At 55.4% G+C, this 26,842-nt stretch overlaps 1 protein-coding gene across 3 annotated transcripts in view; it reads left to right on the top strand.

Annotated features, from left to right (window-relative positions):
* ABCA2 (ATP binding cassette subfamily A member 2) overlaps positions 1 to 17,560 on the top strand; it is a 118,236-nt gene extending 100,676 nt beyond the window's left edge. For all 3 annotated transcript variants that reach the window (XM_032780148.2, XM_075060484.1, XM_075060485.1), the window contains 16 exons: positions 528 to 588; positions 1,150 to 1,324; positions 2,866 to 2,981; positions 4,200 to 4,347; positions 4,727 to 4,850; positions 7,221 to 7,353; positions 8,151 to 8,268; positions 8,818 to 8,996; positions 9,482 to 9,623; positions 10,862 to 10,996; positions 11,967 to 12,070; positions 12,536 to 12,628; positions 13,773 to 13,875; positions 14,941 to 15,078; positions 15,590 to 15,796; positions 16,449 to 17,560. In XM_032780148.2, coding sequence (XP_032636039.1) covers positions 528 to 588; positions 1,150 to 1,324; positions 2,866 to 2,981; positions 4,200 to 4,347; positions 4,727 to 4,850; positions 7,221 to 7,353; positions 8,151 to 8,268; positions 8,818 to 8,996; positions 9,482 to 9,623; positions 10,862 to 10,996; positions 11,967 to 12,070; positions 12,536 to 12,628; positions 13,773 to 13,875; positions 14,941 to 15,078; positions 15,590 to 15,796; positions 16,449 to 16,484 — 2,012 coding nt within the window. In that variant the 3' untranslated portion in view covers positions 16,485 to 17,560. The remainder of the gene's footprint in view (positions 1 to 527; positions 589 to 1,149; positions 1,325 to 2,865; positions 2,982 to 4,199; positions 4,348 to 4,726; positions 4,851 to 7,220; positions 7,354 to 8,150; positions 8,269 to 8,817; positions 8,997 to 9,481; positions 9,624 to 10,861; positions 10,997 to 11,966; positions 12,071 to 12,535; positions 12,629 to 13,772; positions 13,876 to 14,940; positions 15,079 to 15,589; positions 15,797 to 16,448) is intronic.
* The last annotated feature ends 9,282 nt before the right edge of the window (positions 17,561 to 26,842 follow it).

Consider the following 26,842-nt stretch of genomic DNA (forward strand, 5'->3'; position numbering starts at 1 on the left):
GGCTAACAGAGGGGGAGGAGGAAATGTCCTAATGGGCAGGCTAGTGACTAGACAGACTCTGGTCTGCTGCTCTTGCCACACTGGGAGTTGGGTTTGAAAACCCATGTCTGTCTTGAGAGGCTTTGTGGTCTAGTGGTTAGAACAGGGGATTGGCGTCAGGTCTCTCGGTGGCGGGGACAGGATTAGACCCTAAATGACCTTGGGCATGTCCCTTAAGCTCGCCGTACTGCAGCGTGTGCACCTGTGACACATGGATGGTGCTGGCCTTGCCAGACTGACATGGGTCCTGTCAGTTAACGTTTGCAAAGTGCTCTGAGGTCCGTGAGCTCTGCAGTGGGGAAGGGAATTCCCTTCAGTCCCCCAGCAGGGAGCTGTTGTTAGAGCCCGTCCTATGGCAGGGCTGAGCCGAGGGGCTGGGGGCTGAGATAGCGAGGGGTTGTTCCAGGGCTGATCCATGGGAGTGGAGGTGCAAGGGGCTGTTCTTACACACTGGCTCTCACTATATTTCCTGTCACGTTTTGCTGCAGGCATCACAGTGACCAACCATCCGATGAACAAGACGAGCGCCAGCCTCTCCCTGGATTACCTGTGTGTACCAGTTGGCTTGTGGGTGGTGTGCACCTGCCTGGCTGGAGGGGATGTGTATGTGTTTGTGATGGATGAAAATGGAGGGAGGCCCCCACTAGTTTTCTATGGCAAAGGTTGCTGGCCCAGGAGGGGAGGAGTTGTGCCATCCCATTGCCGCCCGCTGCGAGAGGCTGAGAGGAGAGAGATCCTGGCCAGCCTGAAAAACTAAGCCACGCAGGCCCCCACTCCAAAAAGGGATGTAGGCTTCTAATCCCCAGTGAAATCCATGGAAGTTTGGAGTCTGAATACTTCTGAGGATCTGGGCCAAAGTCTCTGTTTCCATGACGAACAACTAGCCTTACCCATGCCCCACAAAACACCCCCCCACACACACACACACACGTGCACACACGTTGCGGCCTTTGGGCTGGTTTCCGTGCAGGGATACCCAGCTGTGAAGTGAGCAGTGGCTTGTGGTATGTGGAGTAACTTGGGGCGCAGTTCTCCCACCCGGACTAAACCCTGTCCCCCTCTGCTTTCCTCCTTCTCGCTCCCGTTTCTGCCGCTCTTCTTCTGCTGCAGCCTGCAAGGCACGGATGTGGTCATCGCCATCTTCATCATTGTGGCCATGTCCTTCGTGCCGGCCAGCTTCGTGGTGTTTCTGGTGGCTGAGAAGGCCACCAAAGCCAAGCACCTGCAGTTCGTGAGCGGCTGCAACCCGGTGATCTACTGGCTGGCCAACTACGTGTGGGACATGGTGAGAGCCAAGAAGGGCGGTTGGCCCTCCGCACACAAACCAGGATGGCGAGGAGCCTGGGGGCAGGGTGACTGCCTGGGGGGCTGTCTGAGCAGGGGCTGATTACACAGGAAGTCCATGAGGGAGGCCTCTGTCCAACCCTGCGTGCATGGTCCCTGGAGGGTGATCTATCCACAGGAAGGTCCTTTTCACACAGGCTCTCCCAGTGCCGGAGCTTCTCCTTCCTTCCCTCTGTTAGCAGACAGCCTGGGAGAAGGGTCTAAAGAGCATTTCTCACCCATCAGCTGAGGGTCACTGCCTCATTTACGCCCAGCCAGGACCTTGTCCTATCCACGGGGATCGCTTGTCATGTGGCATCTTGGTTCCCTCGCCTCTGCTGTGGTCTCCTCGCCGATGGTTCGACTGCATCCTACCCCTTGCTCCATCTAGGGCATAAGCCCTGGGGAGTGTGCAGCCAAGCCGGCGGAAGTGAGGTGGCTGGGGGCAGGGAAGAGGTTTGGCTGTGGGGAGCACTGGGAGCACAGGCGGGACAGTGGGCGCCATGCGTGAGGAACTCATGTCCTTTCACATCCTGCGGGCAGGAAGATTCGTTCCAAGCCATGTCCTTTAACAAGGCGAGTTCCTCCTTCGGCCTTTCCACCCAGAACTGGAGTGAGGGGTAAGGGCAGCTCGGCCAGACTGTGCGGGGGCGCTCAGGGTGTGCTAGACGCTTCCTTGGGCCCATTTTCATATCTCTGAAGGGGAGTTTTGAGAAGTGCGATGGAAGTGGAGTTTGGCTGGAATGAGCTGTGAAAACGTCACCGGGAAATAGGCCCATTTTGGCCCCTTCAGAAGAACAGGACCACTGGGTGTCTGCAGTTAAATGTGCTATGGGACCGGTTCCCCTGCAGCCATCTCCCGCTGTGCCCTGAGGGTGGGCCAGGGGTAGTCTCCGCGTGATCTCTGTGTGAGCTGCTCTGGCCCAGGTTCTGCAGGGTCTTTGGAAATGAAGTCGCTGTACCAATCTCTTCATCGCTCTCTTTCAGCCTGCCCAGCCTGTAGGAGAAATAGCTTCCTTGGCGGGTAGGTTATTGGAGTGGGGTGGGAGGGGTGATTTAGCAAGAGCCTGAGAGCTTGGTTTTGTATTTGGCTTTGAGCCTGATGAGACCAGTTTGGGAGCTGGGGCTTTGTCTGCACTACAGATGCTTTGCCAATATGGCTGCACCAGCAGAGCCCCCTAGTGTGGACGCAAGGTTTGCTAAGAGAAGAGGTTTTTATCACCATAGTAACACCACCTCCCCCAGTGCTAAGTGGCCAGACGCCCTGTCTATCAGCATAGCTGCGTGCACACTGGGGTTTAGCCGGTGTCGCTATCTCAGCTTCGGGGTGGGGTGGGGGTTTTTTTTACCCCCTGACCAAAATAGCTGTGCCATCAAAACTTTGTAGTGTAGACCTGGCCTGGGTCCCCACGCTGGTCCTGCTTCCCTGGGCTCTGAATTCACAGCCTCCTGAACTCCACCCCAGTGCAGTTCACTCTCGTCTTTGATGCATTTGTTTTCCAGCTGAATTACCTGGTGCCGGCCACATGCTGCATCATCATCCTCTTCGTGTTTGACCTCCCAGCGTATACATCCCCCACCAACTTCCCAGCCGTCCTCTCGCTCTTCCTGCTCTATGGGTACATCCGCCTGGCTGACCATCACTTGGGGGACACGCGTGCTCTGGGAGGGGAATGAACGGAGAGCAGCGATGAGGGGCGTCAGCGGGGCCCGATGGGGGAAGGTTGGACTGCTGTTGCCCATGCTGTCCCTGTGCTGTGGATAAATGGCCAGTGTGTGGCTCAGGGGCTGCCCGCCCAGCACTACCACGCACACGGCTAGATGGGGAGTTTCTAACAGCCAGCAATGGAGCTGGGAGCACTGTGTCAGGGGCAATCTTCTAGCAAAATGCCAAATGATGCAGAAGCTGGTTGGTTCTGCCCTCTGGGCTTCTGTTCTGACAGATGTGTTAGTCGCTGTAGAATTATAAATCCTGAAGCCCAACTCATCGGTCAGCCTCTGGGCTGCCACCCCCTGACCAATCCTACCATAGACTGGGCCTTCTCCTGTTCCCCATCCCCTCAAACCTGAGGACCCCCCGGTTCCTTGCAGGAATGAAGGATGGTCGTGTGGTTAGAGCCTGGGGCTGAGTGTCAGGAGATCTGGCTGTGTGGGGTCCTGAGCAAATTGCTTGGGCCAAAATGTTCACAGTGGTCTCTTGTTCAGGGTGCCCAGCCAGAGACGCTGAGGCCTTGTGTACGCTGGAGTTTAAGCCACTGGTGCAAGGCGTAGACATGCGGCACTGGTATAGATTGGGGCTTGCCCTGGTGCAGTTCACCCCAGTATCCATCTGCCTCAGTGGCAGGGATCCCGGTGCAGACCAGGCCTCTGGACATGAGCACCTGCAGCTCTGAGTTCTGAGTGCTCAGCACCAGCCCAAACCCCTCGAGCTGGAAGCCCACAAGTGGAAGCTACTTCTGCAGATGTGGGCCATGATCTGGGTAAGGATGTCCCCTGTCTGCGGCCCATTGTGCAAGGCAGGCTCCATCGGTGTCTGTAAAGGGCTTCGAGATCCGTGGTGGAAGTCACTAGAGCAAGGCGGAGAGGTTGCTTATATGTTTTATTTGGAGACTGTCTCAGGGCAGCCTTCACTGGGGCAGAATTTGCTCTGGGAGGAGCTGGCTGAGGATTGGCTAAAGCTCGTCTGTGTTTCTAACCAATGAGCCAAGGATCCCAGAGTTTGGGGCTGTCACTCACTAGGCCTAGTATGAATGGAGTGGGCAGGCCTGTGGGTAAGGGCAGGGCCAGGGCTCAGTCCTGTGTATGATGCACTCACCTTGGCATTCTGTTTACACCAGCTGGTCCATCACCCCCATCATGTACCCAGCATCCTTCTGGTTCGAGGTGCCCAGCTCAGCATACGTCTTCCTGATCGTTATCAACCTCTTCATTGGCATCACGGCCACTGTTGCCACCTTCCTGCTGCAGCTCTTTGAGCACGACAAGGTACATGCTCCTGTAGGTGCCCAGAAAGGGGCAGGGCTGGACCCTTCCCTGTCCTGTGTAGCCCAGCCATCCTCAGCCCTGCTAGAACTGCTGTGGGCCAGCCCCTGTGATCTTCCAGGTCAGCATAGCCGCCAAAGCAATGGCCAGGATAGCGGGGAGCCTGTGACGGGGGGGGAGGGAGGGAGCACGTTGTCACGCCCACTGTGTGGGCCGTAGTGTAGACCGTATGCCAGCGGTGTTACCCCGAGTCAGAGCGGCCGTGCAGGAGATCCTCTCTCCGCATGCGGCAGCCCTTGGTCTCTGGGGCACTTCTAGAGGAGTGGGCACAAGGCAGTCGGGGAGGGGGGGTGTCATCTCTTCCTCCTCCCCCCTTCGGCAGGACCTGAAGGTTGTTAACAGCTACCTGAAGAGCTGCTTCCTCATCTTCCCCAACTACAACCTGGGCCACGGGCTGATGGAAATGGCCTACAATGAGTACATCAATGAATACTACGCCAAGATCGGTAAGACCTCGCTCCGGCAAGGCGTGGCAAGGGGCAACAGGTCACTGACCATACTCACTAGCTGTCCTTGGGACCCAGCGTGGCTGCTGGGCAGCTGTGCGCGGTATAAAGAGGAAGGGAGAGCTGATGCAGTCTAGGGGAGGGAAACAGTGCAGGTACCATCTCTGATAAAGTCAGGCCGGACGGCTGCAAGAGAGGGCAGTGGAAGGCAGATACGTTAGCCCTAGAATGTTAAAGGCCCTTTTTCATACAAACTGAGAAGGAGTTTCCTCAGGTTAATTAGACACACCTGAATCCAGTTAAGGGCTGCCTGAGACCTTTTAAAACTTCCTTCTCCGGTGAGAGAAAGGGAGGAGAGAGAGGGAGGCACCAGCTGTTCCCAGGCCAGTAGCAGTGGGGAAATAGCTTCTCCAGGAGGAGGGGCTGTGTTCCTTCCCACCAGGGATGCAGATAAGCCCAGTGCTGGCTAGGGGAGGGACTGACACCCTAGGACAAACAACAGGATGACACCCTGTCTCAGGAAGGAAGCAGGAAAAGGTATGGGCAGGGTCTATAGGACTATTCCCCTTTTTGAGTGGGGAAGGAGCACCCCTTAGGCTTACCCTCAGGTATATCGTGGAGACTCAACCAAGGGAGCACCCAAGGGAGAAGGCAAACCCTGCCTGAGTGGGACTGATTACCCCAGGCTGCCATCGCCAGAGGGGAGAAACGCTAAGGCTGGTGAGAGAAAAGCAGTGCCTTGCCACACATCTTATTGTTCTGTGTTTGTGCAGCGCCTAGCACAATCCATGGGGCATGAACAGGGCGCCTGGCCGCTATCCCAGTATAATCACAAAGGCTGTATCCATACAGACCATCTCGCTCACTGTTAGCATCGCATAGCCCAGAGGAAACTAGCCTAAATTTCCCAAATTAAGCTTTGTCCAGGTTCCACTGAGTGCATCAGAGACGTGGTCTTTATTATTAGTGATCACTGGACTTTCTGCCAGTCACTCTGGGGAAGCACTACCCATTTGTACAGAACTTTTTCCCTCCTGTCGTTTATTATTTGTATTATCATGGTACCTGGGCACCATGGTCAAGGACCAGGACCTCATTGTATTAGGGTGTTGCGCAGCCGTAGATCAGAAAACAGTCCCTGCCCCAAGGAGCTCACAATCTGACTGGAGTCTCTTGGACTTGGCCCTGGAAACCTTTCCAAACAGCTTTCATATTTACTTCCAAGCTGCTGGCATCTTAGAGTCTGCTCCAGAAGGTGCTGAGAAATCCTTTAAAAAACCAAGCACTTATCATTTGCATTTTCCACATAGCTGATATTGTAAAGTTGCAAGACAACTTTACTGGTGAAGGATGTCCAGATGGAAAGGCATTGTTCTGTCTAGATCTAGCAGAGGTGACAACAAATCACCCAAAATACTGTGTGGCATCTATCCAAGAAGTGAAGCAAAATTGAAAGCGAAACCACATGTTCAGTAGAAAGAAAATATGTTTCCATTTCACAGTCCCACTCCAGTAATGTAATTTGGTTAGTTAAACCCTCCTTCTCCCTTTGCTTATCTTCCACCTACTGGACAAATGTCTGTTCCTAACAGAGAGTCTGCAGCCCTGCATTTGTATCAGGCAGCGTTTTGAAAATGTTGGTTTTCATTGCTCCTTGGTTTTCCTTGAACTTAGTTCTGGACAGCGTACTAAGATGTAGGCTTCTCGCTGTCGCATTTAATTATAATGTATCAGAGGCCCATTTTGCTCAGCATCCTCCATACACAGACCAAGAGCTTCAGATCTAAAGCCCTGACCCTACAAGCATTTACCCATATGCGTAACTTTACTCCCTGCAAGTTGGTCCATTGATGTCACTGGAGCCACTCGGTGTGCACAAGTAAGCATGTGTATATGTGTTGGCAGGACTGGGGCCTCGGAGCCGACCAACTAGGTGTTGTTTGAGATCATTACAGGCATTTGTAATGGCCTTCTACAGGGAAATTTCAACAGTATAGTCACTGGTGATTTTGTCTGTGAATATTTCCTTCCTTATCCGTTATTAGGAGGGCTCCTCTGTTTGCCAGAGTTACTTTGTTTAAGAAAACTTGTCTCTTTGTTAATCTCTTGTATTGGTATCTTGGGGAAAAAATACCGGTGCTCTCAATCCTCATGCTTCAGGGTACATGTTGATCAGGAAGGAATCCCCCATCTCTCCAGTACAGTGCATATGCTGAGGGTTTGTGCCTTCCTCTGAAGCATTTGTGCTGGTCACTGCCAGGGACAGGGTGCCATACTAGATGGTGCGTGGCTCAGGTGTAATGCGGTAAGTCCTGTGCTCTTACCTTGATCTGATCTTATCCCTTGTTAATTCTTTGTTTGCTCCCTCAGGGCAGTTTGATAAAATGAAATCGCCCTTTGAGTGGGACATTGTGACCCGGGGCCTGGTCGCCATGACAATTGAAGGCTTCGTAGGTTTCTTCATCACCATCATGTGCCAATATAACTTCTTCCGGAAACCACAGTGAGTGGTAGGGTCAGGGGGGCAATGGGAGGCTCTGCGCACGGGGTCCTTCGCGTTCTCCCTGACTGTCGGACATGACAGCCATGATGTTAGGCTGGATCAGGGCACATAGTCACAGAACAAGATGACACCCCCTGGACAGCCAGGGGCTATGAATTGATCCCAGTTGGTGACTACGGACAGGTTCTGGGCCTTCCTGGGGTTCAGATAAGAACCCCCCGCTCCCCCCCACCCCCCCGGTTCAGAAGCAGAACATACTATCCTAGTTGCTGGGTCTCCAAAGCAGGGCTGAGAGGAGTCTATCATGGCCCCTCTGCCCCTAGGGAGCACAGATGGGAGCCCACCTATCTCACCGTTGCTTAGTAACCCTCTGCCCATCCAGGCAGGGACTAGGAGCAGTTTATGGCTCAGCCTGGGTCCAGAGGGACAGATTTGTTCCAAACTGGGTTACTCCTGTGCAGATAAAACTGCCAGAGGGGCCATTAATCCCCAGTCCTCTGAATCCGGACAGTCCCTTGTGAGGTGGGGAGTACTAGCCCCATTTTTCAGTGGGGAAACCGAGACACAGCGCAGGGTGGTGACCGGATAGCATCATCTAATAAGCTGGAACAGAGGCTGGGTCAGAAATCAGGAGTTCCTGGACCCTGGCCTTGTGCTCAATTCACTGGGCCATGCTGCCTTGTGGAAGTCCCAAGTCCCTTCTGTTGGGAGGAGGAAGGGATCACAGACCTTGTGGCCTATCTGGCCACGCAGCGCAGCGCCCCCAACCCATCCCACACCATCTCCCCCTCCCACAGGCGGCTGCCCGTCTCCAACAAGCCCATTGAGGATGACATCGATGTGGCCAACGAACGGCACCGGGTCCTGCGTGGTGATGCCAACAATGACATGCTCAAGATTGAGAATCTCACCAAGGTAGGGGCAGCTCCGTCCTCGCCAATGGCCCCCTTCAGCCTGGCACAGGACAGGACCTCTCCACCCTCTCACTGGGACATAGACCTGGCCCCATGCCCCTTTGTGGGTCACTGATTCCAGGCCCTCTGGAGCTGAAGCCAGGAGCCTGTGCTGCCTCAGCTAAGAGGTTTGGTTGTGTTAGCTCAGAGACATCAACCTCTGTATGTGATCCTACCTGTGAGCATGGGGCAGACAGGTGGGAGATCCCCCAGCTGGCACAGGTGGGAGAGGGGCACTATGCCCCAGAACTAGAGGAGAATGGCACCTGCATGCATGTGACCATTGTGGGGGTCGGGTTTGGAGCCTGGGGCAGGTCTTCAGCTCCTCCAGAGTGCAGCTGTTCGCTGGGGGGACCGGCGCTTTTGCCCTCTGCCCGCCTTTGGCATTGGCAGTGTCGGTGTGTTGCGAGCCCAGCGCCTTGCCTTGCAGGGTTCAGAGCCCTCCGCGGCCAGGGATCCTAGCCTGCCGCAGGCATGGCAGTGAGCTGCCCCTTTGTTCCTGTTGGGTCAGGTGTACAAATCCCGCAAGATCGGGCGCATCCTGGCCGTGGACCGTCTGTGCGTGGGCGTGCGGCCTGGGGAGTGCTTCGGGCTGCTGGGCGTCAATGGGGCGGGGAAGACCACCACCTTCAAGATGCTGACTGGAGACGAGAGCACCACCGGAGGGGAGGCCTTTGTCAACGGGCACAGGTAACTGCAGACAGGGCGTGGTCAGGTGCGGCTTACGCTGTGTGATGGGCTCACCACCCACTCCTGGAAGGGACTGGAGCTCAGCCTGTGGGTGGGCCTTACGGGGGAGTGTCTAGCCAGCCCTGGGAGGGGCCCTTGGAGCCAGTCGCACTGGAGCAAATCCACCCTCCTGGAACTTCCAGTGACCTGGACCTGTGGTGTTGCTGTGGGGGAAAGCAGGCTGCCCGTGGATTTGATTTTTCCAAAGCAGGAGGCAGTCCAGTAGCAAAGCTCTAGAAAATGATCACAGATGTAGCCTGCTCTGCTCACGTGTCAACCACCCCAACCAGCTGCATTTTACTGATGCAGAAACTGAGGCACAGAGCGGGGAAGGAACTTCCCCAAAGTCACACAGGAAATCTCTGGTGGAGCAGGGACTTGAACCCAGATCTCCCAAGTGCTGAGCTAGTGCCCTAACCACTGTATCATCCTGCCTCTCTCTGTAGCATCCTGAAGGAACTCCTTCAGGTGCAGCAGAGCCTGGGCTACTGCCCACAGTTTGACGCGCTGTTCGACGAGCTCACAGCGCAGGAGCACCTGGAGCTCTACACTCGGCTGCGTGGCATCCCCTGGAAGGACGAGGAGAGGGTAAGGCTTTGGGGAGCCCCTGGGGCTTTGTAGAATGAAACCATTTGGGCCGGGCTTCTGCCCTCAGGAGGGGGAAACAGAGGTCATCACACAGGGCCAACTTCCCAGTCCCTTCCAGAGCAGGACATCCTGGGCACTAGCAGGTCAGAGCTTTCCTCTTCCCTTTGATCCGTGATCACGCCCTGGGCTGCAGTGATACCCTCATGCTTAGCCAGGGCTGCTGCTCGACCAGCAGGAGCTCTCCCTGCCATAGGCCAGGTCCGTTGTCCCCTGCTTCTAGCCCAAGAAGGGCAATGCTGGGCTGGGTACAGGGGCCCCAGCTGCGACAGCCCCTGGACACAGGTCTGAGAGGCTCTGTCTTGATGTTGCTGAGGTTCTGGTGCCACTGGCTCTGGAAATGCCGTTTCGTGTCACCCTGGGGGAGCAACGGCCCCTGGCACTGCACCGCTGGTACTTCCTAAGGGCTCTCAGTGCCAGTGCTGGCTGGTTGCCAGTGGCATGGGTCATGGCTACCAAGTACCGGGGCTTAATTCAACAGGTAGTGGACAGGCCAGAGGCCAATTTATCCCCCTCTTGCCACTGAGCTGCTATGGGGAGACCAAAGCCTCCATCAGGTCCTGTCCACCACCCTGGGATAAAAACCTCTCCTGAGTGAGCAGCACGACTTCTTACAACCTACCTGGCAACATCCCCACCCCCACGGGCAGATGTGCACAGACCCAGGTGCACACGGAACGCGCATGCATCTCCCCCCCCATGCATGCACACCCCAGATGTGTTGTTCTGTGAGAACCCAGCCTGGGCAATGCCCACTTGGCTGGTCGGTGCTGGAGGGCCAGCCCGGGGAGTGCCAGCAGCTGCGCTTTGTACGAGGGGTTGGGGACTCCCTGGAGCGATGGCTCTGAGTTTCTCTGCAGGGTGGCTTTTGGGCTTGGAAGGAGGGGCCAGTGGGAATATGGAGGATGGTCCACATCAGCTGATTCTAATAGTGTTGAGATTTGGGACCTAGCGTGTCCAGCATGTCCCCTTGAACTCCCGAAACCTCCTCGGGCAGGGAGGGTCACGAGGCAGGGAGCTCCGTGCCCGTGTGTCCCCTCGCCCTGTAGCCAGGAACCCCTTGGTCTCTGGTTGCACTGTGGCCAGGGCCAATTGCCATGGTAGATAGGCCCTCGCAGGAGCCAGGCTGTCACCAGCAGCGCCCGGTAACCACAGCCCCCTCACCCTGTGCCCCCCTCCAGGTGGTGAAGTGGGCAATGAAGAAGCTGGAGCTCACCAAATATGCCGACAAGCCGGCCAGCACCTACAGCGGGGGCAACAAGAGGAAGCTGTCCACGGCCATCGCCCTGATTGGCTTCCCTGCCTTCATCTTCCTGGTGAGCAGCCTGGCGCCAGGCCCAGGCCGGGGGAAGGGACGTGGCTCGGCTTTGTGCCCGGGGCATCTGGGTGAGCCCAGGAGCGGGCTCTGCTCTCCCATTCGTGTCCGCCTGGCTCCTGCTCAAGGGGCAGACGTGCCATTGGCATGGGAGGTGCCTGGGGCTGAGATAATGCTGGAGGGCAGCTAGCTGGGCCCAGCCATGGGATCCAGCCATCCCTGCCAACCCCCTGGCTGAGAGGGGGGCTCTCCCATGCCCTTGCTCCCTCTGCAGCCCCCCTGCCTCCGGGTCTAGGCCGGTGCCGAGGAGTGAGCTGGGATGGGGGGTGCCCTGACTCCGAGATGGGTCTGCACCACATGCCCCAATTCCAGCATGAGGCTGGAATGGGGAGCAGACAGGAGCTGTGTGCAGCAGGGCTGAGGGGCAGCCATGGAGATGGGAGCAGGAGGGGGAGACAGTGGCTAGGAAAGTGTGATCCTGCTCCATGACTGGGGCTCCTGGGTGCTACCATAATACACCTGATCCATCAGTGGTTCTCAACCAGGTTTTGGGAAGGTCACCGAGCAGGGCCAGCTGGGGCCCAGGGAGAAAGCTGAAGCCCTGCTGCGTGGGGTTGAAGCCCGGGCCTGAGCCCCACCACCGAGGGCTGAAGTCAAAGCCTGAGCAATGTACCTTCGTGGGGAGTCCTGTGGCCTAAGGCCCCAGGCAGCTGCCCTGCTTGCTACCCGCTAATGCCAGCCCTGGCTTTTATGTGCAGAGAACCAGTGACGGTGGCACAGGGGAACCGTGGAATTTTTATGGCATGTGTGGGGGGACTCGGAAGGAGAGAGGTTGAGAACCCCTGTGATACATGATCCTAATGAATAAAGAGTGAGGGAAGGTGCCAGTGTGTGGGGGAAGGGAGGGGGAAAGGCTGGACCCGGTGCAGGAGGCCAGGGCGGGTGACCTCAACCTCTCTCCCTTCTGGAAGGATGAGCCAACGACGGGCATGGACCCCAAGGCCCGGCGCTTCCTGTGGAACCTCATCCTGGACATCATCAAAACAGGCCGCTCTGTTGTGCTGACATCCCACAGGTTAGTGAGGCCTCAGGCAGCTGGCCTGAGATGTGACAGCCTCCTCCAGTCCACCCCACCCTACCCCACCCCAGCCCGCCATGTGGGAACCAGCACGGGAGAGCTCTCCATGGAGCAGAGCAGCCCAGCCTAGCTGGATGCATGCGGTGAGGGAAGTGAAGGGGCACCAGTGCCCAGTGAGAAGACACGGTTCGTACCCCACATCCCTGCAGCACAGCCACCATGGCAGGGAAGCCATCAGGGCCCCAAAAGAACCCAGGTCCCATTCACATCTGAGGTGTCCCCTTCTGGACCGATAGCACCCCTAGGCCCTGCCATGCAGCACCCCATGGGCACCCCCTGACTCTTGTGCAGGCCGTACAAGTGGCTTGGCCCCTGGGATGCATGAACCCAAAGAGCAGGAACCTGCGCCCAGCACAAATGGGCCGGGCTATCCCTTCTAATCTCCGGCCTCCTCTCCCACAGCATGGAGGAGTGCGAGGCGCTCTGCACCAGGCTAGCCATCATGGTAAACGGGCGGCTCAAGTGCCTTGGCAGCATCCAGCACCTGAAAAACAGGTAAGAGATTCCTGCCCCTGCAGGGAGAGCACCTGCCTGGTCCCCATACCCCTGGGGACAGCCCCATTCATCTGCAGAGAGGCCTGCAAGGAGAGTACCTGCCTGGCCCCCATGCCTTAGGGCAGAGCCTCTTCCCCTCAGGGAGGAGGCTGGGAAGTGCTGCCGTAGTATCAGGGTGGGGTAGTCATAGTGCAGCATCCATGGCTGGTGTCACTGTAAATTATAAATCATAGAATGGTAGGACTGGAAGGGACCTCGAGAGCTCATCTAGTCCAGTCCCCTGGCAGGACTACATAATAACTAGACCATCCCTGACAGGTATTTGTCCAACCTGCTCTTAAACACCTCCCATGACAGAGATTTTACAGCCTCCCTAGGCAGTTTATTCCAGTGCTTATCCACCCTGGCAGGTAGGACGTTTTTCCTAATGTCCAACCTTAACTGCCCTTGCCGCAATTTAAGCCCATTGCTTCTGGTCCTCGTCTCAGAGGTTAAGGAAAACAATGTTTCCGTAGCCTTGGGATTTCTGGCCTGGTCCGTACCAGCGCCTCCACGGCTGGCACGCTCTGTCAGAGGATGGAGATGGATGGCAGGAGAGAGATCACTTGATCATTGCCCGTTAGGTCCACTCCCTCTGGGGCACCTGGCATTGGCCACTGTCAGTAGACAGATACTGGGCTAGATGGTCCTTTGGTCTGACCCAGTACGGCCGTTCTTATGTGCCAGTCCCTGGCGTGAGGAAGGCTCCCCCTCTCCTTGTGGGTGACAGGCACGTGGGTGCAGCTGGGTAGGCAAAGACATGGGGATGTGAGCTGGCAGGAGTGGGCTGAGCAGTGTAGCCAGAGGCTGGAATTCTGCTTCCCTGGTCCCATGCGGCCCGGGGTGACAATCTGCCAACTTGATGCCACACGCAGCGCCCTGATTCTTGCTCCCGAGCCCGTGTTGATGCAGGGGCAGCATGACTGGCTCCCAGGGAGGAAGGCCAGGCTGGTTGACACCCTGGCTAGAGCTTGCCAGTCAAGGAGTTGCAGGGACAACTTCCTCGAGGCAAACGCTCCTCCCCAGCTGTGCAGGGCAGCGGCTTGGACTGCAGCTGGGTCTCTCAGGGGATGTGGATTCACATGGCGTCTTTGGCCCTGCCCAGGTTTGGAGATGGCTACATGATCACAGTGCGGACCAAGTCCAGCCTCAGCGTCAAGGAGGTGGTGCGGTTCTTCAACAGGAACTTCCCCGAGGCCATCCTCAAGGTGAGCACCACCCCCCGCAGTGCTCCCTCCCCGGATCAGGGTCCAGAAGATAGGGACTGCTGGGGCTCCAGCCAGGCTGGCTTCCTGTGCGGCTTCCCCTCTCCCTCCCGCCCCAGTCTTGAAGGGCAGGGCTGAGTGTTATCTGGGCTCCCAGGGCCTGGCCCTTGCCCTTGCCTGCACCATGTCTCTGGACTTGCGGCGCTGCAATGAGGCCAGCTGGAAGCCATGGTACTCAGCAGTAGGGGCAGCAACAGGGCCAGGGTGTCGTCATAATGACCCTTCCTCGTCTTCCCCGCATCCATGGCTGGATCCCACCGCACGTCAATGAATTCAGCCCCTGGGGGGTCACCTGGCGGCATTATCCTCACTGCCTGGATGGAAAGATGAGGCCTGGCACAGCAGGAGTTGCACATTATGCCTAGTGGAAGACAGGACTTGCCAGGGGTCTTGTGCTTTCACCACAAGACACAAGCATTGCACCATCTGGTGCTTTACGGAGGGGTCTGGTATCAGCCAGGGTCAGAGATGGGACGTAGCACACAGCCCCCCAACCCCACTGTCCCTGAGCCCAAACTGTCCCAGCTCAAAGGGGGGCAGGGTGGAGTTGCCCTTTTCCACCACATCCTCAGCTGCTCCTTCAGTGAGCAGGCAGTCGCTCCTTTATCTTCCCCGCGGACTCCTGCCCAGTGATCAGACCCATGGCTAGTGGGTCACCACAAAACATGTGGCCGAGTCCAAGAGGAACAGAGAGAGACTGGCCAGGGAGGGTGAGGAACTGCTCCTGGGTGCCTGCCTGCCAAGCCCTGGGGTAAATACAGCAGGAAGGGGGACATCAGGGGCTTCCAAGCATTTGTGTAGGTTTCCCCCTCAGCCCTCTGAACATTGGGAGTGTCTCTTGCCACTAGCAGGAGCCGTGGGGCAGTGCTGGGCCTCACATGGGGGACCCCTACTCTCGCTTCACAGAGGGACTGGAGGGGGTCAGGGTCCGGGGGCAGGTGGGGAAGCTGGCCAGTGCCTCATCCTGCTCCCTTGGGGGCAAGCCTGACGCCTGTCCCACTCCCACAGGAGCGACACCACACCAAGGTGCAGTACCAGCTCAAGTCTGAGCAGATCTCGCTGGCCCAGGTCTTCAGCAAGATGGAGCAGGTGGTGGATGTGCTAGGCATCGAAGATTACTCCGTCAGCCAGACCACGCTTGATAACGTGAGTCCCAGAGGCAAGGGGCTCATGCCCCGTCTGGGTGGGGATTCTAGGGAAAGGCTGTTAGTGCAGCACAGCTGCAGCCTGCTCTGGGGCCACCCATTGTAAGTGTAGGAACGTGCTAGCTACAGCTGGATTTAGTGGGGGGTCAGAGCCGTGCCTGTTTGTTGTCCAGCACGGCCTCCATGGGCCATTTTGCCCTAGTGGGCCCTTCTGTGGCCCTGGGCCCCGGCTGCACTGAGGTCTGTGAGCATGTCGGGTGCATGTGGCTGCTGCCACGTGAAGCCTCCCAAGGCCCTGGCTTGGAGAGGGCCTTAGCTAGCCACAGTGCTGGGGCTGATCTTCACTGGAGCTGGGGGTCGCAGTGCAGAGCCCCCAGCTGATTGACTCCGGCCCTACAGGGTGTGCACACAGGCTGGAGGGTGGGACGGAAAACCACCCCCCTTTGCTGAGTGGGGCGTGGGATCTCCTGAGCCCCGTCTAGAGAGCGGCGCTTTCACCTTCGCTCTTCCAGGTGTTTGTGAATTTTGCCAAGAAGCAAAGCGATAACCTGGAGCAGCAGGAGACCAGCCCCAACTGCTCGATCCAGTCCCCACTGGAGCACATCCTGAGCCTGCTGCGGCCCCGCCCCGCCCCCACCGAGCTGCGGGCCCTGGTGGTGGAGGAGCCCGAGGACCTGGAGACAGATGACGAGGGCTTGATCAGCTTCGAGGAGGAGAGGGTGAGGGGGGCCCTCGAACCTCTGCAGCTCCCCTGTCCCCAGATATCCAGCAGAGCTTTCCCAGGGCAGAGCACGGCCCTCTCCTCCATGTGCCTGCACAGGGCAGGAAGGGCGAATGCTGAGCTCTCGGACATGACGGGGAGTCCCTGCCCTCCTCTGGGGAATAAGGAAGAAGCAAGACCCCAAAGTGGATTTTGCCAGCCAATCGCAGAGCAAAGTTTGGGCCAGACTCTGCTGCCCGTTGTACCAGACAGAACCTGCTGAAACTCCCCAGCGGTATCAGGGTCAGAACCCAGCCCTCGGGGTGCAGGAATCTGCTCAGGCAGCCTCTGCTGTCTCAGTCCCACTCCCTGGCAAGGGGTGATGCCCCTTGTGCCCCAGCCCCTGAGCTCTCCTGTCTGGCTTCTCCTCTGGGCCTTCGCAGCCCACTGGGCCAAGTGGGGATGGTCTCAGAAGCTCTCCAGGACACTAGCTGGGTCTCAGGGAACCAGAGCAATCCACCCAGAGCCCCATGTCCTGCTGGATGGGTGGGGGCATCTCGCTTTCAGCAGCAGGGCCTGGGGGGGTTGCAGACCCTGCACAGATCAGAACCACTGAGACCCTCTGCTGTCATGTGACCCCCTCCCCCTCCCTGCCGCTCTTCTCTCTGCAGGCTCAGCTCTCCTTCAACACGGACACTCTCTGTTGAGGAGCCGGGGGGGAGCGAACTTCCCAGCCTAGGAGCCACTGACTCCCCCTTGCCCGAGTGCCCTCACCTCTCCCCGCCCTCCATTGAGCAGCAGTCATCCAGCGTTAGCGAGATGGGTGGCCATCTCCACCCGCTGCTGGCAAGGCTGTTAGCCGCCTGGATCCTGCAGCCCGAACCAGAAGCTGACATGGAGCTGCCACAGCAAGGCCCAGAGAGACCTGAGGGCAGAGCACTGGCCTGGATGGACACTGGAGGCTTGTCCCCGCCAGCCGGGCCCACAGCTAAGCGACCCTCACCCTGGCCTGCAGCAGCTGCTTGGCCTGCAGCAGCTGAGGGGCTGACTGCAGTGGCAGAGGGGAGAAGGGCGGGTTGCCTGGGGGGTTGCTGGAAGGTGGCGAAGAAGGAAGGACTAAATGTACAGAGCAGATTGTGTGCAGACGCCGCTTCCTTTGATCCTTTCCGGAGGGACACGAGAGGAGCCGCACCCTGCGGAGCGTGGCCGGGGCTGGCGGTGTGCGTCCCCTGCCCCGCAAAGGCTGCGTCTCCGGGGTCCGGGGCGGATTCCACGCAGTTACCTAGCGCCGCCCCCAGAGGCAGGAGTGGGTGGCGCGGCCTCAGAGAGGGAAGATTTATTTTTTTAATTATGTGACAGACGGCTCGTTGCAGCGACACCGGCCTGCCGGGGGGGAGCTGGGCTTTGCTTCCCTCGGATATCTGGCTTGTGTGGGTTTTTTAAACAGGGGCCAGCTGCCATGAAATGCGGGCTTGGAGCAGGGCCAAGGAGGAGGGCTTTCCTTGCTGCCCGAGACGAGCTGTCTCCCGCCTGGATGCCGAGGGACACCGCAAGCGACTCCCAACCACAGCTGAGCAATCCCAGTGCTTTGAAGGCTGCTCCCACTTGGCAGTGTGTCTGTGTACTGCTCCTCCCGAGCCTGCACTCAGCTCCCAGGCCCTGGCTGCCTGAGGGTGAGGCTGCGTTCCAGCCGCAGAGCCGGGGATGTGGGCGCAGGCAAGAGCCATGCATCAAGCTGCTTTCACCACAAGCCCATCCTCAAGAGCTCTGGCCCGCAGGAGAGTCCCGCCGGGGAGATCCACACTTTGAGGTTCAGGCCCGTCTCCAAAGCAAACGGTGCAGAGGCAGCAGCACCCCTTTCACTGGCCCCCCACAACCTACCCAGTAAATCTGCTACCCCTACCCGGAGGTGGCAGGACCTCAGACCTGCTTTCTGCACCAGCGGGGAGCCATCCTGCCACAAGGCCAGCTTGAGTTTTTCTCCAGCCCTCCCCTTTGCTATAGAAGGCAACCAGAATGCCAGCCGTCTCTCTGATGGCCAGCTCCCTGCCCCAGGCTAACTCAGCCCCTGTTCTGGCTTCGGGGGGCGGGGGGGGGGGCGATTCTCTCATGACCTGTCCTCAGAGCAGGGGCACAGAGAGCCCATGGGGGGGCAGCCAGGGCAGAGTAGACTCACAGGGCATTGCATACTCTGGCCTGATTCCCCTTCCTCCCCCCTTATTTTAAACTAGGGAGGAAAAAATATCCTGGAATCATTTGTGGTTGAGAAGACGGAGGCTGGGGGCTGCTGGAGCAGGAGAGGCCTGTCACCTCTAGAGAGCCAGTTGAGGTTGAAGGGGTAACCCTGGAAACACCTTCATGTAGCCATGTTAGGGTTTCTAGTCCAGTAGGGTATGGCCACTGGGGGGACGATATTGTCCAGCGCCCCCTGCCCGCTGGAGCAGGCCAGCCCTCCCATGCATGGGATCAGTTCAGCCGCCTGCATGCGCTCCACTGCCTTTCTCATCAACTGGGGCATCCCCGTGCCAACCTGACACGGCCTTGTGTTCCCAGCCAGAACACTCAGCTGCCCCCAGCCGCACAGGGGGGTGGACGGGAGCCTGGGACAGGAGACTGTTCATTCCCCGAAGCGTCTTGCCATGAGAGGCACCAGGGCAGCATGGTCAGGCCTGGAGGTGTATCTGGGCTGGAGGCCTCCTGAATCCCTGGGCCGAAGGTCCATCCTCTCCACAGAGCTGTGGCCCTGCCTGGCAGCATAGAAGGGAGACTGGATGTGATCTCGCCAAGGGGAGATGGCTCCCGAGGGATGCCAGGGATCCAGGTGGGCCAAGGGCTGTGGAGGACCCCCTCAATCATTGGAGCATAAGCAAAGCCTGCCCCCGGCTTTTCCCTCAGGGGCCATCCCTGCCATCCAACCTGGTATGATTCTGTTTGAGGCCAGGCACATGCTACTTGGTTTCCTGGCCATGGAGTGGCCCTTGCCCCATCTGGGCTCTGGATCCCAGCAACCCTCACTCTGCCATCATTAACCCTGTCACACCCTGCTGGGTCTGCCTGCAGGTTTTTCTTGCTTGAGCTACCGTGGCCATCCAGCCTCACCCTGGGAGCCCACACAGCAGCTGATTCCTGCGTGAAGAGCTGTCAGGTGTCAGAGATGTCTCGTGCCTAAGGGGCTCTACTGAAGGAACGGGGTCATTGGGCACAGGCTGGGCAGCATCCTGGCACTGCATTAACAGGGCTGCTGTCAGGATGCACCTTTTCTCTTATTTCCTGACTTGGTGGTGTTTATAATTATAATACCCAAGTCCTGAGCTGCCACAGCAGACGCACTGGTGTGTTATTGGAGGGTTGCTCAGAAGGGCTGCACCCGGGTTTTTGGGTTTGAAGTTGTGAATCATATTGGTTTTCCTTTAGCGGCGGGGCATCAGGAAGGTTGTGGGTGTGAGACAGCCAAGGCCCCTGCCTGCAGGCAACGGACCGTTAATTTAACTTGAAAATCTGCAATAAAATCCAGGGTTGCTCACTTGGGCTGGGAGCCTGTGACTAGGCAGGTGTGGGGAGCAATGTGTGTAACATGCTGGGGGGCAGGGGGAGTTGAGGGGAGGGCATGGGCTGGGAGAAGGGAAGTCATGCCTGTTTTCCCAGCCCCTTGCTGAATTCCTTCCAGGGAGGAAGCTGAGGTCTCTGTGCTGGGTGCATCCTTGGGCCAGTCTGCTCCCTTTGACACTGGCTTCTCCCCTTCAGCGTCGGGCAGGGAGCTTGCGTGACATGGCAGGAGTGTCAGGCCTGCCCAACACCTTGTAACAGACTTAGCCAATGTCCCTCCTTTCTGCGGAGGAGCCCGCGGACTGGTTTGGCTTGAACAGACTCCCCGGAGCCAGGGCTGATTTCAGCATCGCTCAGCCCTGGCATCACCACCCAGGGGATTTTCTTTGCTCCTCTCCATACTCTGGCACTCAGCCAGTTTGTGCCAATGCGCTGAGCCCTGCCTGGCCTGTGGAGGACAGGATTGCAGCAGCTGGTACTGTCTGGACCACTTGGCTATTCCGGAGCCACCAACCAGCGACCGAGTGCCCATTGCCAAGTGGACCTGTGGGGCGTGTCTGTCCACTTCTTTGCCTTTGCTCATCTTGTAGTTGCTTTGTGTCTTGGCACCTATTTGCTGGCACCCGTGGGCTCTGTTCTCATAGGGCTTCTGGGAGGACAGTGCTCCAGGAGGGCAAAGGCTCTGTCAGGTGTGGGTCAGGGGTGCTTTCGCCCAGGGTGGCGCGTTGCTTCTCGGATGAGACTCAGTGTCGCCCCGTCATTGACATGGTTTGTTTTTTCCATGGAGGGCGGCTGCTGTTTGTGAAGCCCCTTCGGCGCAGTGACATTGTCCCAGCATGTGGGTCCCACCAGGGCTATCTGCAAAGTCAAGATGGGGCTCAGCGTCCCCCCTCCGTTCCCAGCACCAAGGACTCATTTGTATACAGGGGTGGGGGGTGTGTATGAGTGAGCACCAATAGGAGCTCCCCAGGCAGCTGGTGGTGCCGCTGGGTTAAAGCCCTGTACGAATGCACAGGTCTATGCCCACCCTCTTCTGGCCTAGGAGCTAGTGGCTCTGGGCAGGGCCTGCAGCAGCGTTCTGCTCCTGACACCCCTGCCCAGTCCAGTATCCCAAGTCAGTCCTATCTGCCATCTCCCTTGAGAAAGGGTCTGCCCCCTGCACAGCCTGGGCACTACCTCTTCCCTTCAGGGCTGGGCCGGAACCAAAGCGACCGCGCTGCAGCGCTGTTAGAACCAGGCCTGGAAGCACATTTAGCAAATGGCCCTGGGCTTTATTCATGGTCCTGGCCTGCTTCTCCCTGGGCTTTGGGAATGTTGCCACGTGGCCTCACGCAGGGTGCTGTTCGGCTGCCTTGGCCCACGGGGACCTGGCTGCACATTCACCGCTGGGAAGCCACAAGACCAAGCTGTTGTGCAAAGCTTTGCTTTCAGTGTCCACCCACACAACTTGCTATAGCCCAGCCACCTCCCCACCAGCCATCTGCTACCCAGGGGTCTCAGTGATCCCGTGGGGGGTGGGGGAAGGAGCTCTGCTGCTGAGTTGGAGGTGGGGAGCGGCCTCTCCCAAGCAATTCAGGGGCTGAGTGGGGAGAGCAGCATTGGGAGTCTGTGGGGGAACAGGCAGCAGAACTCACGTTCCAAGGCAGGGGCTTGCCGTATGTGCCCTGACACGGACATGCTGCATCTGTGGTGGCACCAAGCTGGCCAGGCTCCAGCCATGCAGGCTCTAGATTTTGATATGATAGACGTGTATTTTTCCCCTATTGAAAGTACCATTTTCAGCCCATGTATTTTTAAAGCATTTTGAAAATTGGTCAGTTTGTGTCACTGATAAAATTGGGGGCAATGTGTTTGATGGAGCAGCCTGCAGGCCTCGACTCCGTCCATGGGGCTACCCCCAGCAAAGCCCTGCTTGGCTCCAGCCCTGTCCAAAAGACACAGGCCTCAGGAGAGGATGAGTGATGTCATCCCAAAGCCCCGCCTCCAGAAATGACATCACAACATTAGCCACCCATCAAAGCCATGATGTCATTCTGTTGTACAGACAGAACTACACAGGATCGTTTCAGGGGGCAAGACAAAGATGCCACATTTATTATAACAATTTGATTTATGAGCAGTAACTAATATCTTAATTCTTATACACACATTATACCTAATATATATACACACACACACACACACACACACACACACACACATCCATCAGATGTTCTGCAGCTGCTGCATAGTTGCCAGTCCTGAAGATGGCTTGAGTTTGTAGCTTGGGTTCGTAGCTTGTGGCGACTAACTGGCCAGGAAAGCCGGGCACAAGGACGAACTGGATCTCTGTTGGCCATGCACTGATGTCCTTCCATGTTGGCAGCAGAATGTTACCCTCCAAAGTCTCCCGTCTCACCCATCCTTTTTGTAGGCTTTAATCTGAATCCAGAGTCTATAGGTCTTGCTGTGTCACGCTGCCTCTGGGTTGGTGATTGATCACTCGTCAATTGCAGGCGTGACTTTCAGCCTGGGACCTGGCTTTCATCTTCCTTCTATTGTACCTTTTTCTTTTTAGGGTGGACACTTCTTACTTTGTTAGAGTTCTTGTCTGCATCTTCAGCCGGTGGGGTTTGAACTTTATTTCATCAGGACAGGCTGGGGCTGGAGGTTGATTCCATCATCCATACATAAACATTTAAACTAAACTAATAAGATTACAGCAGAGTTTGCAAACATGAAGGTTGGAGGAAGCTTTTACAAAATGGAGTGAGTGTATTAAAATGGGATTTGAATTACAATATGGCAAACAGTGAACAGAAGTTACAATGTAGGCAAGTGTAGTGAATGGTAAACAGAAGTTACATTAATAAAGTGAAAGCAGCAAAGAATGCTGTGGCACCTTATAGATTAACAGATGTTTTGGAGCATGAGCTTTCGTGGATGCATCCGACGAAGTGGGGATTCACCCACGAAAGCTCATGCTCCAAAACGTCTGTTAGTCTATAAGGTGCCACAGGATTCTCTGCTGCTTTTACAGATCCGGACTAAGACAGCTACCCCTCTGATAATTAATAAAGTGAACAATTAAAAACAATTTCATGTATCAGTTCTGCATTATCCCCCTTTTGACCCTTCAATCCAGGGGTATGGAATGGGTCACGCTTTATTTTAAGGCAGAACCAACATAACAGTAAGGGTTACTAATAGGACAATGATGGGATGAAAAATTATATTTAGGACGGCTGACCAGGTGGGCTGCTCCTTCAGCACCCTGCCCCTTGATCTATGATTATTACAGTAGTTGTTGTCGTAGGGCACAGGTGATTTGTTGCAAACAAACCAGACAATCATAACCAGGTGAATATAACTAATCCCATTACAATTGACTAAACACCAGATATAACCTACACACAAACGCAAACAATTATAGTTCTAATAACTGGGAATACAATAAAACCATTACAATAATTGAGTCCATTGACAAATAAAATGAGGCCCAAGATTAATGCTGCAATAGCCATCAAACAATAAAAGTTACTGAGGTCAGGACCTCCTTAAGCACACACAACAAATAAGACTTTGTAGGAGGACCACAGTTGTCATGCAAGGTTAAGCTGATTTGGACTTAAACTAACATTTAGTTGCAGAATTTTCTATTTTTAACAGTTTTTAAGAGGTTTCTGGGGACCTGAAAGATGGGGCCCTACAATTATGGGCCAAGGTTTTTTTTTCTTTTCTTTTTTTTTTTTTTTTGTTTTTTTTTTTTTTTTTTTTTTTTTTTTTTTTTTTTTTTTTTTTTTTTTTTTTTTTGGACCTAATGCGTAGCACAGGACGGCCACATTAGAGACAGACACAGAACATTCAACACAAGACAGACTTTGTCACTGACCACTATAACCATGGTATTTTTATAACTTTTCAAGCTGGTACTTAGCTCTCCTGATGTTCTGGTTCAGAGCCTGAAAGAGTTTAAGAAAAAAGCTTTAGAAACAAATTAGCACAGTCGCTCCCACATGTGCAGACCCTGCCTCAGTCCTCTGTTCACAGTGCGTTTGGTACTTGGAGCTGCACAAATGCTAATTAAGTGGCACATTTTTTTTGTGACTTTAGATTTTTTTCCATTTTAAAATCCCCAGCCACTTTGCCATGGCCTGGAGGTCTGAGGCAGAAGCAGGCACTGTTGTTACTGTTGCAATGGCATTCTGGCCCTGGGAGGAGGAATATACCCAAATATTCCCCTTTCCTCTCTCCAGAGGGGTCCCAAAAATCTGCCCCTTCTGGGGTCTCAAATGTTCCTTCTTCTGATGTCACTGCTGCTGTAAGATGTGAGAGTGCTGTTTTAACTCTCTGTACTCAACCTTAAGGGCATCTAACTAGGTTTGAGTGCTACATACATTTTTATTTCTCTGCTTTTGCAGCGGAGGCTTGTAAATCTTGGTGCAGTTTTTTATTTTTCCATTTAAACAATCGAAGGAATACCTCATTATAGGTTTTCCACAGAAGCCAAACTGCGGCTGCTTCCTTTTTCATTGGAGTTGAGGGTTTGTATACCTAGCCAATTGGTTGTTTTTAAGACTATCTTTAGACAGTGTTTTTAAAACATTTTTCCCAACAGTTGTGAGCAACGACCAACCACAACAAAACCAAATTGATAAATATCAAGCACTATAACCCCTAATTCCTACAAGAGCAGCTTACAACTTCTGAAAGAGAGTTTCCCTTTTTAACTCCTGGAAGAGCAATTTTACCTTTTTAACTCCTGAAGGGGCAACTTTCCCTTTTTAACTCCTGGTAGAGCAACTTACAACTCCTGAAAGAGCAATTTTCCCTTTTTAACTCCTGCAGGAGCAATTTAACCCTCTCTGGGCCAGAGGGAGAGACTCTAAGCCTCTCTCTGTATCACTCGGCCTCCTACCACCGAGGGTTCATACACCAGCTATAAAAATCCTTCCCAGGATCAGAGCAAGAAGCACTAAGTTCTCCTCTTTAGCTCAGTCTTGCTACAGCTGAGGGTGTCTGCACCTAGGATTTTTCAGTGTGGCGTGAGGATCTTTAAGTCTCCTGTTGCCCGACCTTACTATGACCGGGGATATACCCACCTCCAATTATTTCCCCCCAGCATTCCGGGGTGGAAAGAGGGATGCTAAACCTCCCCCCTTTTTCTCAGCCCCGCTGTGACCGAGGGTGTGTATACCTTTTAATCATAAAAATGTTCAATGCATAGTATTTTACGATTTGAACAAGGTTTAAACCTAAACTCCTATTTCCTTCAGAGTTTGTGGTTAATTAACTGAAAGTTTACAATTTTTTTTCCCTATAGTGCCAAGTTTACTAAAGCTGGCGGTGTGCACGCCAGTTGTTATAGCAACTGTGGATTCTATGCTTGCTCCCTCTTTGCATTCTCCACCAATAATGTTGTACAGACAAAACTGCACAGGATCGTTTTAGGGGTCAAGGCAAAGATGCCACATTTATTATGATCTATAACTACTAGCAAATACCTTACACACACGTACGTACTACGTTCTGCAGCTGCTGGATAGTTACCAGTTCTGATTGTAGCTTCAGTTCGTGGCTTGAGTTTGCAGCTGGGGATCGTAGCTCATGGCAGCTAACTGGCCAGGAAAGCTGAGCACGAGGAGGAGCCGCCGGGTCTCTGTCGGGCGCACGCTGATGCCTCTCGATGCTGATAGCAGAAAGTTACCCAAAGTCTCTCATCTCACCCTTCTTTTTTATAGGCTTTTAGTTTGGATTCAAAGTCTGTAGGTCTTGTTCTGTCACGCTGCCTCTGGGTTTGGATTGATCACCTGTCAATTGCAGCAAATCTGTGCAGCGTTTGGAGCACTTCTTTTGGATAGATTTGCTTCCTTGTGCCTTCAGGACAGAGGGAAACTGGTGGAGGATTCCTCTTCCTGCACCGGAATTTCTGCACTGATGTCAGGGAATCTGTGTGGTGTTTCTCCATGTCTTTCTGATAGTGGATCTCCTTTCAAAGTTGCACCAGCTCCTTCTTCTCTTTCAACCTGCAACACTCCAGGAGTCTGCAGGCTGTCATGCTGTCCCTTGTGGATAAGGACAAGCACACAGGCTTGGACTCCACTGATGTTGGTGAGGAAATATTCCTGAAGCTTGCACCCCATCACTGCCCCAGCCAGCTTCTTCAGGCTGGGAGACACGCTCTGAAGATAGCCACAGAGTTGTCCTGCTAGATCCAGCAGCCTGGCCTGTGGAGGGTCCCCGCTTTCATTCTTACTAAGCAGTGCCATGAATCGCTTCATGCCCACATTCATCCAGACACCTCTTTGCTGGGCCATCGCGTGTAAATGCTGCACGGGCAAGGGCCGAAGCGCTCTTCCCACCCACAGCCCAGCATGGGGGAGAGACAACAGCCCCCTGCTCCCCCAGTGCTGCAAGGGGAGCAATGTGAGGCCCCACCTGCACTGGGGAACAGAGGCTTAGTACCCCACCATCCTGCCTCCTGAGGAAAGGCCTTCCACCCGGGGATGAAACCAGAGATTCCCACGAGACTTGCCCATATAACAAATCACCCCACTGGCAATTGCCGTACCTCCAGCTTCGCCCCAGTGCAGCAAAGACCAGAATTCTGCCTGTGCTTCTTGCAGGGCTGGACCCTTCGGGCTGGGTGATGGGTCACACCACAGACACCTCCTCCCCCTCCACTCTTCTCACTGCTCCCTTCACTTCCAGTCCCCCTTCTCCGCATCCTGCCTTCACGCCTGCAACCAGCAGCACTCCCTGCCTGGCCTCCTTCAGCTTCCTGCAGGAAATCCCTCCTCATTGCCAGTCCCCTACTTCCTCTCAGCCAGCATCTCATCTTTGCTTTCTCCAGGTCCGGACCTGACCCTGCTCTCACTCTAGGACGTTTACACAACTGGGCGCAGGAGCAGGCCCATAACTTCATTGGGGGTGCTTGTTAAATCACTGTAATACCAAATGTCACCTGTAGGCGGTCCTGCAGCTGCCCTGGGCACCAGCCCTGAGGATAGTCCAACTTGCAGCTTGCTTGTTAGCACTTGGTTTAATTGGCGTTTCTGCTGTGTTAAAGAGGAACTGGACATTGAGACTAAATCCAGGCTACGTTGCAGGGAATCTGCTTCTGTCCCACAGACTAGATTTCTTTCCCTCTTTTAATAATCTGCTGTGAGAGCCCAGGCAGGTGAGTCACATGTTCATTTCAGGGCGAAGGGACGGACACACTGTTCTGGTCCAAAAGGTTTGGGCCAGTCCAGTTAGGAGTAACACCCACTGACCTAAAGCTTTTAGTTAGACCAGAGCAGACTTCCTGTGCGGACCCTCTCGAATGGGTGTAGGGGTGGCAGCTCTTGGTTCAGCTGGGCTGCTCTGTCACTGTGATAAGTGTCCACACAAGGAGGTTGTGCCAATGTAGAAACTGCTTGGGTTAGACAGGTGCAATTAACAGCCTCAGCCAGGGAGTTCAGGCCTCAGAGCCACCGAGGCTCCCTCACCAGGCTGAGGCCCACTTAATTGCACCCAATTTCTTATTGGGCTCAGCCTG

The sequence above is a fragment of the Chelonoidis abingdonii genome, chromosome 24, assembly GCF_003597395.2.
Source record: "Chelonoidis abingdonii isolate Lonesome George chromosome 24, CheloAbing_2.0, whole genome shotgun sequence".
Taxonomy (NCBI): Eukaryota; Metazoa; Chordata; order Testudines; family Testudinidae; genus Chelonoidis; species Chelonoidis abingdonii.